The 13,087-nt window shown below is 34.9% G+C and overlaps 1 protein-coding gene across 1 annotated transcript in view; it reads left to right on the top strand.

Moving 5' to 3' along the window:
- The window catches only part of Trpc4 (transient receptor potential cation channel subfamily C member 4), a 186,660-nt gene that overhangs the window by 30,439 nt on the left and 143,134 nt on the right, over window positions 1–13,087 (top strand). Inside the window, exon 2 of the mRNA XM_090342294.1 lies at window positions 12,238–12,641. Coding sequence (XP_090198420.1) covers window positions 12,264–12,641 — 378 coding nt within the window. The 5' untranslated portion in view covers window positions 12,238–12,263. The remainder of the gene's footprint in view (window positions 1–12,237; window positions 12,642–13,087) is intronic.

The following is a 13,087-nucleotide window of genomic DNA, read 5'->3' as shown; positions in this document are numbered from 1 at the left end:
ATGCTCATTACAGCTTCTTGTTTTCCTTAGTTCACAAGTATTTTTTATCTAACCAAATAACCTTTATATGTGTGGGTATGTGCATGTCTGTGCATGTGTGTGTGTGTGTGTGTGTGTGTGTGTGTGTGTGTGTGTCTGTGTGTGTGTGCCTATGTGTGTCTGTGTGTGTGTCTGTCTCTCTCTGTGTGTGATAGTACTCTGGCTTGAACTCAGGGCCTTGTGCCTTTACTCAGCTTGTTACTCATGGCTATCACTCTACCATGTGAGTTACACCTCCAGCCTGATCTGTTTTGGAGAAAGAGACTCTTGGGCTTTTCTTGCTGGGCTGAGAATCTAGATCCTCTGGATGTCAGCTTCTTCACTAGCTAGGGGTGACTGTATCCTTCCGAACTAAATTAATGTTCACCAGCTTCCTTAGGTTCTACATTAATGAGCTCAGAAAAATCCTTGTCTCTCTGTGCCTGACTTCTTCCACTTAACCTGTTAAACCCCAGTTCCATCTGCGATACCAATGGTAGAATTGTTGTATTTTTAAAATTAAAAGCAAGCTGGGTACTAGTTGCTCATACCTATAATTGTGCCTATTCAAGAGGCTGAGATATGAGGATTTGGGTTCTAATCCACCCAGGCAGGAAATTTCTAGGAACTCTTATCTTCAGTTAACCAACAAAAAGCCAGAAGTGGAGCTGTGGATTAATAGGTAGAGTACCAGCTTTGAACAAAAATCTCTGGGCTTCCTGAGTGTAAGCATTATTGTCATTATTATTATTATGTAAATATATTATTAAACAAGAACTTTTTAGAAATAAATAATAGTCAAAATAATTTCCTAATACAGAAATGTTTAAATTGAAGAATACCAGAGAATCTAATTGCAGAATGTTCAAAAAGTGATTCTCTTTTAGTTACTATAAAAGAGATACACTTCAAATTAGTTCTCGTAGTTCTGGAACTATGTTTCAGATAGTCTTATAGAAGCTTCAATCATATCTAATGAGGAGACACTAAGTTTGTGATGGAGAGTAGGGAAAATTGCCATGGTGTACAGTATTAGCAATATGCTTAAAGTTCAGTAGAACTTAGAACTTAAACGAAGCTAGATCATTTTATGTATACCCATTAGAAGAATAAAGTATGGCTCAGGCCATAATTATTTAAAGTAACATCATTGTCTTTTTTTAAACATAGGAAATGATAAAAGTAAGACTGATATATAACATCAGTCATTTACAAATGCTGTGAAAGATTGTTTCCTTTTCCCAAGTCTTGGCCCTTGAATTTTCTCCACCGTATTCCCTGTCTCATCTCTGCTTGACTACTTCCTGCCACAGGGAATTTACACCTTTGAAAAAATGCTGGTCCATCTCTGGACAAATTTGCACATTCAAAGGTCATGTTTTGTAGAGATGAAAGCTTTGGCTTTCATCTTTTTATCATTTCTACTTATTCATCTTAGTTCTAGCTTTTAGATTTCCTTTTATTATGGGAGTCCAGGATAAATACCAAGGACAACTGAAAGCTTCTTTTAGCAACACAGAGGTTTATTTTGTGTTTGAAGGGTGTTTGTGTTTTTACCAAAATGTATTATGTGCTCCCATTATCAGTATCTTAAACAGGACTAACAAAACTGAGTCCCCATAGTTCTCCTTGCTTACCAGTGTAATTACCCCCTTACTACTATAAGCTCTCCATTGTTTAAGATGCACTCACTGTGCTTAAAATTCTACCACATATCATACTCTATTTTTCTATGATAACAAAATAATTTGCATATTTTTTAACAGCATGAATACCTTTCCCTCCCTAAATATGTAGTATTTCATTCAACTAGCTCACATTTTTTGGCATTTGAACCTCTATTTTTTTTTAGCAATAATAATGTTTATATTGCCTACATTATAAAATATAATTCTAGAGTAATTCTTGCAAGAGATATGACTGAAACATTTCAAAAGATCAATATTTCAGTATTTATATTTCTAATTCCTTTTCAGTTGAAAGCATCACCAAAGATTTACATGAGAAATATTTTCAATACATTATTTTGGACTTCATTTTTTTCTTTTGGTAAGCTGATCTCATTTCAAAGCAATATCTGTTACCTATTGACACATTTCTCAGATTTTAGACATCAGTGATACTGTATGCATTTTCTTTTTTGTCATTTATTTATTTGTTTGTTTATTTTTGGTAACTGAGACTGCCTCAATCTTTGGATTAATCTGGCCTCAAACTTAGGATCTACCTACTTCAGTTTCCCAACTCCTTGAATTATTCTAAGTACCACTTGAAGGCTTTTTCTAATATTTTACTATTGTATTTCCTTATTCTCTGAGGGAGCTGTACATTTTATCATTTGAGTGTTAGTGGTTTCTTCAGACTCTTTAGGAGACTGTTGTGTCCTATTTATTTTGAGTAGTTCTCTAGTTATTTTTGTGTGTTAATTTTGTATATTATGTTTTCATGTATTGGTAAGAATTTTAATGCTGTGTATGCATAATTACAAGTCCTTTCTTGTAATCATTGCACTGCTATTTTGCTTAGAAAACACTTCTTTATCAAAAAATGGTTAGTGAATATTACTTATTTTCCTCTCAGTTCATTTTCCCATTATGTAACTGTAAAAATGATTAGAATCTATTTTTCCATGTTTCCATAAATGATCCCTTCTAAAACATCTGACCAGTTCCCACAGTGTTGCTGATGACCTTTCCAATCTCGGTTTCTGATTGGTCTGCTTCTGTTGTAATAGGCTGCTTTGCAATAGGAGCACTGATTCTCCTCTCCACCTCTTCCCCTTATAAGGTTCACCATTGCCATTACTATCCACATTAAGGAGAAAAACCATAGCAAGCCAGGAGCATGGCTGCAATCCTAGCTACTCAGGAGGCTAAGCTTTGAGGACAATAGTTCAAAGCCAGCCTGGGCACTAAAGAATGTGACATTCTTATCTCCAATTAACCATTAGGAAACAGGAAGTGGGGCTGTGGCTCAAGGGGTAGGGCAGTAGCCTGGAGCTGAAGAGCTCAGGGGACAATGCCCAAGCCCAGAGTTCAAGCCCCATGACCCACCAAAACAAACAAACAAAAAAGTAACAAATCCTACAGCACTTGACATCCCTTCTTGTCTCAGCAAGAATTTCCTAATGAGTGTGTATTATCTACTCAAATAAAAAGATTTTATATTATATATTTACATGTAATATATCATAATATATGTTATATTATTGTTTATGTGCATTTGATGTTTTTTCTTTAATTAAAATGTGTATTTCTTCTTTTTCTGGACAAAAGATTTACCTTGCAACTATGATCATTTATACATAGACATACACAAACATACTAAACATGAATAAGCAAATGTACATGCATACACATGGATACAAGCACTTTAGAAACTAGAGGTTGGCCATCGACTTCTTAGCTGTGGTGACTCATACTTCTGTTGTTGAATATATCATTCTTAAGAGAGTTGATCATACATTCTTTGTGTGAACTGATAAAGTATATATTTGGCAAATATATTGCCCCCCCCCATTCCTTCCTAGTATTGTTTCCTTTATGACAGTTCTGCTTTCATTATAAATGACAAATTGTATCTTATTTAATCTGATGAAATGGTTTCTAATATACCAACAGTAAAATATGTGCAGGTATTTCTCTTTGAAAATGATACAGATATACACTCCTAGAAAATTTTAATTTTTACAAAGCTATGAAAAATCACAGAGGATAGAAAAAGAGGATTAGGATAAGGTAAGATTAATTAAAATAAATTTATAGCCAGAGCACTAATATAAGCATGAATAAGCTCATAAGCTACAAGCTGATATGTAATTCTCCACAAATAACATAGTACCATCAGTTCTATGAATTTTACATTCTGAATTCTTTCACTTTGATGACACTCCCCTGATTTATTTATTGCCACAGGGAAATGAATTTCCATTTTTTCAAAATCCCTTAATGCTCAGCATTGTGAATAATCTTTGAAATCAGAATTTGGAGTTTGTCATTTCTCCATTCAAAGCCCTTCTGTAACTTCTCATTATCTTTTGAAAAAGAAAAAGAAAAGTGCAACTGGATGCAAATGGCTCATGCCTATGATCCTAGCTATTCAAGAGGTTAATGTTTGAGGACCTACTGAAGAGGACCAAGGTTTGATGCCAGCCTGGGCAGGAAAGTTCGTGGGTTTCTCCAATTAACCAGTAAAATGTCCCCAGCAGAGCCATGCCTCATGTGGTAGAGCATCAGCATTGAGTGAAAAAGCTTAAGTGACAGTGCCCATGTCATGATTTCAAGCCCCAAAATGAAGGAATTAAAAATGAAGATAAGGAGGGAGGTAGGGAAGGATGGAAGGACAGACAGACAGATGGATGGAAAAGTTCTTACTCTGACTCCTCTAGCTACTTCCTAGTTCCTCAGACTGCTTATGTTTTTTGAGTGTAAAAATCTCTACAGTCATTCACTATGATACTGTTTGTGTCTAGTGCACGAGTTCTGATATATGTTCAATAGGCAGTTCCTTCATTCAACAAACATTTCTTGAACATTAGTTGCATACCAGATGTATTTCGTGGCATTGTGATAAAATAGATGAAACTCTCTTGACTGAACAGAAACCTCTCTTTAGCTATATTTTCTATATAGTGTTGTCATTCCAGTATCGTTTTAGAGTGAAAAAAAATGAAGACCCAATTCATTAAATTTTCTTCATTTAAATAACTTTAATAACATGTAACTTTCCAGTTCAAATTCATCACATTTTTCTTTCCAATTTTCAGAGCTAAACCCAAGCATAGTCTGTGTGTGTGTGTGTGTGTGTGTGTGTGTGTGTGTGTGTGTGTGTGTGTGTGTGTGTGTGCGTGTGCTCCTGTGCACACATGTGTGTGTGCTAGATCTGGGCCTTGAAATCAGGGCCTGAGTGCTGTCACTGAGCTTTTTGCTCAAGGCTAGTGCTCTATCACTTGAGATACCACCCCAGTTATGGCTATTTACTAGTTAGTTGGTGATGAGTCTCAAGGACTTTCTTACCTGGGCTGACTTTGAACCACAGCCATCATACTTCAGCCTCCTGAATACCTAGGATTATAAGCAAGAGCCCTTGGCAAGCACCCAGTTTATAATTGGCTTTTTAGAGGTCTGATGCTAATCTGACTCTATCATTTTTGCCCTTAAAATTCCACAAATACATATATGTAACTAAACTTCTACCAAAGCAAAGTTGTTCATTAAAACAGATAGCACTTAAGAGGACAGTCACTTGACTGTGTCTTCCAATGTTGTCTAAAGGAAAATCAGAGTAAGATATTTATAGAGATTTCTAGCCTGAACTCAGGTGGTATCAGGTGGATTGCTCAAGATGAGAACACAGTTTGGAAATATTTGTGACATAATTATTGAATATTGCTGCATTTAGCAAGTTAAGAGCTCTGGAGTCTTGATGAATAAAGTGTTATCTAATAAGGAAGCAGTTTGACTCAGGCAAACAAATGTTAGCTAAGATAAATATGCAGAAATTTACTAATATAAACACTAAAAGGGTAACATATTTAGTGATTTGTAATTTCACATTTCCTGAGGAAAGTATTTCTGGAACATTAATGTTGGCATAGCTATTCCTAAGCACCTGGAGGTATCTATCCTCTTTAATAACTTTATGTCTATAGAAGGGTCATTTGTCCATTCCGACTAGTTGGATTCCTGTAATCTGAAGTCTTACATTGTATTTTTGATTGATTTTTGGAGTGTGTGTGTGTGTGTGTGTGTGTGTGTGTGTGTGTCTGTGTGTTTCGGTCCTGGTGCTTAAACTCAGGGCCTTGATGCTGTCTCTCTTTTTGCTCCAGACTACCACTCTACCATTTGAGCCATTGCTCTAATTTGGACTTGTGTGTAGTTAATTGACAGATTCTCCTCCATTGCTAGCTTTGAACTACAATCCTCAGATCAGCCACCAGCACCTGACACATAGTTTTGTTTTTTTTTAATGATGGAAATTATTGGTTATCACCCAATAAAAACACTACCTGTGCTCCATTATTTTATTTTCACTTTCTGCCCTTCCTATTTCATAGATGTCTTTGCAATTCTAATCTCTACTTCTATTAACTTTTTTCTATTACAAGTTGAGAGAGTTTTATATCCAGACCATCATTTTTATCTCATTCTACGTAAGAATCTCCAATTCTTTCTTTTTTTTTTTTTGCCAGTCCTGGGCTTGAGCTCAGTGCCTGAGCACTGTCCTTGGACTTTCTCAAGGCTAGAGCTCTACCACTTGAGCCTCAGCACCACTTCCGGCTTTTTTCTATGTATGTGGTACCGAGGAATCGAACCCGGGTCTTCATGCATGCTAGGCAAGCACTTTAACCACTAGGCCAAACTCCCGGCCTCCAATTATTTCTTAATGATTTCTTATTTCTTGCATTTTTTGTAATGTTCTAGAGACTTGTATACAAATTTCAGTCTCCTGGTAGATAAACTCTACTTTTTCTTTTCCAGGTATTAAAATTGCTTTCCTAGGGCAATTTGTACTTTTTTTTCTGCTCCTATTTTCCCAGAAGGATCATCCGGTGACTAAAATATTGGGACTTTCTGATGATTTTAGGGAATGTTGACGAGAATCATGTTCCAGAGATGTGGGATATACAATTGTTAATTTACATATCATAATTACCATTACTTATATACTTGACAATCACTGGGCAGTAAAAATGTACAGGAAAAAATAGGGAAAAAGGATGAAAATATCTTGCATGGTCTCTTTCCTTGCTTAATAGCTATTGACTGGAAATGTTAAGCTAATTTTAGGCAAGTGGTTAAAATAATTGGACTTTCTGATTTTTTTTCTTTGTTTGAAATGCAGTGGAGTATCTCTAAAATCATAATCATTAATTCACTGAATCATTAAAGAAAATTTGAGGGCAATGCCAAACTGTATGTCATAGTTATGTATTGTGCAGGCCAGTAAGCAAGATGTTAAAACTAATGGATCCATAAGGTTTTATGAAGATATGACAAAGGGCCTTCTCTGTATTTAAAGGAAGGTAAGTTAAACTTCAGGGTACAATGCTTCAGGTAAGGATTTCAAACTTGGCAGAAATAGCTTGGGGCTCAAACAGAGGAAAAAAGATTAAAGGTGGAAATAACTATATGGGAAAAGGCTTGGAGACATGGTTGTCAAATAGCTTGGTGTTCATGTCAGTGTAATATAGAGTTTGCCAGAGGCTGTCTTGAGAGCCTAACTATGGAGGGACCAGTACCACATAAATAAGTTACGAGTTTTCCTGTGCATGAAATCGATCCTGGAGGGTTCACCAGGAGGAAAGTGATTTAATAGATTTGCATTTTAGAAAGATTAAATGTGTGGTATTTTGGAGGATCAACAGGAAGAACTCACAAGAATAGCGAGATTATTCAAGAAGGGTATAATGTCAAAGTTGCTAATGGCTATCAATTGCTATACTGGACAGCATAGATCTGCAACTTGAGAAAGAGAGTGTGGTCTGGCAGGATGGCTTCTGCAGCATATATTACAGCATCAGTATACAGTATATATGAACATGGTAAACAGTGGTAAGAGATTAGGATCAGAGTTTGACAGCATAAAAGGCCACAAGCAGAAACATGGCAGGATAATATTTCTGGGTTACTAATGGAAAAGTGAACCTGGGGAAAAGGCTGGGTTGAAGTAAGAGATGGAGGATGAGAAGAGAGTGCTAGAATTTGTCACAAAGGGAAAGTTCTAGAAAATTGAGAACAGATTAAAAAAAAAGACCATAGAATTGCTTGCTGGAATGAAAAGAGAACATCTTTTGGAAAAATGGAATATATTGGTGATAAATTCTCAAGGTGGTGGAGATCCCAACTTTGCCAAGTCTATGTGCTTTCAGAAATACATTTTCTAAAATCCTATGACATAGAAAAATGCAACTAAGTAAATATTTTACTCTGCTTTTGCATCTTCATGTAGAAAATGAACTATATAGTTAGTGGATGGGGACTGGAGAAAAAAACTAGGAGAGAGCTAGGGAAGGGATACCATTGTTCAAAAAGAGCTGTATTCTTTATCTGACATATGTTAATGTAACCCTTCTGTGTATAACCTTTATAATAACGGTAGCAATGAATGAAAAAGAAAAAAATTAATAAATACATATATTGTCCAGTGCTGGTGATTCACATCTGTAATCCTACCTACTTAGTTGCTGAGATCTGAGGATCATGGTTCAAAAGCCAGCCTGAAAGCTAATAATGGAGAGGTTTGTGTGATTTGAGTGGTAGAATATGAGGCCCTGAGTTCAAGATACAGTATAGGCACAGAAAAAAAAAATAAAAGCATGTATCATACTGAGTATTTGGTTGTGAATTTGGACCCAGTTAGGTGCTATGTGGATTTGAGTTTAGAAGTACAATTTCAACTTCTCTGTTTAAAATTCTAGGATGTGGTATTTTAAGTACAAAGATTTTGTTTTGTGTGTGTTGTGGCTATTTCATATCATATTGCAGCACAAGTGAAACCAATGTGTATAATTGTGGCCCCAAACACCTATAAGTCTTCATTCTCCATGGAAACATGAAGTTATGTGATGAAACACAGCATTGGACTGTGAACTAGGCAAAGAAGAGAGAACTAAAGTAGACTGGGAAGCCTCACTCTACCCTTGGCAATCTGACCTAAAGGGGGAATTTCTATACTGTCTTTTCACAAGTTCTTCACAATACAAATTCATTCTTTTATTCACTTTACAAGAAGGCTTGGACTTCAGGAAACATGTCTTCTGATCTCTCTCTATATATCTGTATCTATACATGCATATATATATTTTTCTTTTGTTGTGTCTTTGTGTTGGTTACGTAAGGATGATTTTCCTACTTAGGACAATTTCATATTTTTTGTTTGGAATCAAGGAGGAGGTGTCACCCCATCTACATCTTTGTCTTTTCTTGTAAATCCCTAACACACTTAGGAGAAATTAATTATAGATTATACAACAAGTCACATCTGAGAATTTGAGGGTGTCCCACCCAACTCTCACCACTTTCCACTTGTTTTCTAAGCATTTGAAATATAATTAGGTGAAAAATTTCCCATTTGTGATATTAGAAAGGGGCATTGAATGAAAGATTCTTTCGAGTTTTGAACTCTTATTAGAGAATACATTTTTATTTCAATCCATGAAGTTTATCCTGGAAGAGCAAAACCAGGAACAGGCTTTCATTTCAACAACATTTTTAGTCCAAGTTGCTTTCTGTGTTCTTCCACTGATTTTCCATCCGGCAGCAATTCTGTAGTTGCTGATAAGTGTGTCAGCTTTGGATTCTGTCTGCCTTATCTGCACCTTCCACTTGCTAGTACAGTTAGACAGCGCTGTTTTCAATGTTGAACTTGGGTTTTGTCCTTCTTGAGGATCCTTCCATCTCAAGTAATCACAGAGGACAATTCTAGCATGGAAAATTACATAACCTCTTCACTTTTTAAAAGGTTCTTACCTTCACCATTCTCCTCTTCCTCCCTCCCTCTCTCTGTCTCTGTCTCTCTCCCCCTCTCTCCCTTTCCCCCAATTTCCCTCTGTCTACACCCTCATATGTACTTGTGTTTTAATATTCCATTGTAAATATCTGATTGCTATTTATTTAATTCACATAACATTTAAAAGTAATTCAAATCTATTTGGCTCTCTCAATGTAAATTCTTATAATTTTTCAAATCCAAGAGACTGAAAAAATGTTTAATCAAAGTCCTTTCTCATTGATTCATGGCTTCTCACTCATTCCTTCATACTTGTCAATATTTTCACTTTATGGATTGAAAAGCAGATTCTCTAATATATTCTCTTATGCTCAGCTTACCTCTGAAATACACTCCTGACTTGTAATTTTCTTTCAGCATAGCATCACTCTTTTAAAATTGAGCTGTCTTATTTACTTTTATAGACATTAATAGGATTGAATGAACTTGCACATAATTTAGTTGAATTTCCCTATTTTTCTCTTCCTGTGTCCTGTGTTATTTACTGTGCTAGGCATTAACTGTTATTATCACATGCTTTGAACATGAAAAGTAGAAGGTGGCTCCCCTTCTAATTCTTTCTTTGATATCAAGTTCCGATATGATACAGGTGCTGTGTGTGCACATGTGCAGAGCTGTCATTGTGTGTGAGTGTGCACAGTTTCACTTCAACTATTTGTTGCATATGTAACAATCTGTTTCAAGCAAAAAAATCATAATTAATAAGAACACTTGAATTTTACTGTAAAAGAACAATTCACATATTTTCCCAAAAGTTACGGATAACGGCAAAGTAGGATTCTAGAAATTTATGAAGCATGCTGTAATCAACTGTAAATACTGATGTTATCACTGTGAGCACATAGACTAATCCAGGCCTTCACACTGAAGCCATATATTCTTATGGCACCTACCTGGAGCTAAGAAAGAGTTATTGGGCAAACAGGTCACCATTGACTAACTAAGGCAAATAAATGGAGGCATTAAAAGGGCATTCAAATAATTTATAATTCATTATCATATACAAGGATACATAATAAAATAATTACATAAAATTATATAGCACAATTATATATTATATATGTTATATGCATTATGTATTATATATAATGTCATATGTTCTATAATTGTATAACATGATTATAAGGCATTATGTTATGTTTAATTGCAAATGAGAAGAGTGGTACAATAAAATTACTTATTGAAAGTTTAGCTATTCAAAAAGAAAACTAAATTTTCTTTACTTAAATCATCTAAAATACTTATCATTAAGCTTTACTCAAGTAATTTATATATCTAGAATTAATACATAGGGAGCCCTTAATTTCTGCTTAATCTGTGAAAATTTGGGTAAATCTGGACAAAACACTAAGTCAAATATGCCATAAAGGAACAGATTATGAAATAATGATTTTGTATATTTGTTCCTCTACCCAGATATTTGAGAAATCACAATAGTCTGATCACATAAGGTGAATCTTAACTATGTCTGTATTAATTCACTATTAAATTGAGGCAGCCAAAAACAATTTAGAATTTCCCAAACTAAAATTTTTCATTAAATAAAAATCATATGTTAATGTGATTTAAGTTTATAGTAAAAGCAGCGTTCAAATCAGATTAATTTGCTAACAAAATGAGTTCTGTAAGGGTAAATTAATATGAACATACATACTTAAACCATCAAAGTGGACAAATCATTTTAATTTTACAAAATAAATATAGATAAAGCCACATGCATGTTTAACTTACAGATCAAAGATGAATAAAATATTTCAAATAACAGGTGTGAAGTGAGCAATTAGTTAAAAATGTCAAAAATATGATGCATTTTCACAAACTTTTATCACTATTAATAATGCTAAACTAATATAGTGACTTTATTAGCTCATTTTACCATCATTTTGTATTTGAAGTAATTTCTTCAATTCCATCTGTCTTTACTGAAATTCTGAATAATAATAAATTTTTTAATAAATACATCTTGCCTCATCATTTTCCACTATATAAAGATAAAAAATGTAAAATATAGTCTTTTTAGTGCATTCCTTCTCTATCTAATCCTTTCCCAAGTCCTTCATTTAGAAACTGAATTGCTTTTATTTACCTTAATTGATATCATCAAGACATTAGTGTAATCATTTGCCCAAAATGAATTAATTTACCCACAGTAAAACCCAACTCTATGCGTCTGAGGCATAGTGTTTCATTGACCTTAAGAGTAGTAATTAATAGTAACTTTCAATGCTTACTAATATTAAAAACAGACTAGATAACATTGAGAAGTATCTGGCTGGTACAACTGATCTGTATTGTTACAGTAGCAAATTCATGACTAGCGTAACTGACAATAACAATGACTTCAACAACCAGAATCTAATTTGAAGACCTTAAAGACACAACTTGTGATTTTCACAGTATTTTCATAACAATATTTACTCATGATAAAATATGTAATTTTTTGCCAAAACTCTTTCATTGCAGCAAAATGTTTCTAGCAGGGTGATTTTTTTAAATCCCATACCAAGTACCTCTTTTAACCTCTTAGATTTGGGCTTTGTGCTTCCTGTTAATCAGATAAATATTAAGTTTAATTCTGTTTCTAAGGGGAAAGATCTGCAAGTCACTAACAGTAATAGTTTGGTCATCAATACAATTGGGACTTGGAAACATGATCTGTAACAGCAAACAGAGTAGAGTAACCTTCGTGTTTTCTTTGTGTCTTTTCAGGACTAAAAATTAGCATGGCATGAAACATGGCTCAGTTCTATTACAAAAGGAATGTAAATGCCCCTTATCGTGACCGCATTCCTCTAAGGATAGTCCGAGCAGAATCTGAACTTTCTCCCTCAGAAAAATCCTACCTGAATGCCGTGGAAAAGGGAGACTATGCAAGTGTGAAGAAATCCCTAGAGGAAGCTGAGATTTATTTTAAAATCAATATTAACTGCATTGATCCTCTTGGAAGAACTGCTCTCCTCATAGCAATTGAAAATGAGAACTTAGAGCTCATTGAGCTGCTCTTAAGCTTCAATGTCTACGTGGGAGATGCTTTGTTACATGCAATCAGAAAAGAGGTGGTGGGAGCCGTTGAGCTGCTACTGAACCATAAAAAGCCAAGTGGAGAAAAACAGGTACATGTGAATTATTCATTGACTTTGCCTGAAAATAATATGTCTAGTATTCAACTTAACTGAAATTTAAAAAAAGGAAGCATCCACTAGGGGTATGAGGTAAAAGGAACCCTATTGCACTGTTGGTGAGAATGTAAATTAATGCAACCATTCTGGACAGCAGTCTAGAGGGCCCTCAAGAAAACTGAACATGAATCTTCCCTATAACCCAGCCATACCAATCTGGGCATCTACCCAGAACATCACAAGCCAGGATACCATAAAGACACTTGTATGTCCATGTTTGCTGCTGTACTATTTACAATGGCCAACCTATGGAAACAGACCAGGTGCCCTACAATAGATGAGTGGATCCAAAAATATTGTACCTATACACAATGGAATTTTACATAGCCATTAGAAAGAATAATATGTCATTTGTAGGGAAATGGATGGACCTAGAACAA

Source organism: Megascapheus bottae, chromosome 11 (genome assembly GCF_031878675.1).
Source record: "Megascapheus bottae isolate mThoBot1 chromosome 11, mThoBot2.hap1, whole genome shotgun sequence".
Taxonomy (NCBI): Eukaryota; Metazoa; Chordata; class Mammalia; order Rodentia; family Geomyidae; genus Megascapheus; species Megascapheus bottae.
This window is presented reverse-complemented; position numbering and strand designations above follow the sequence as displayed.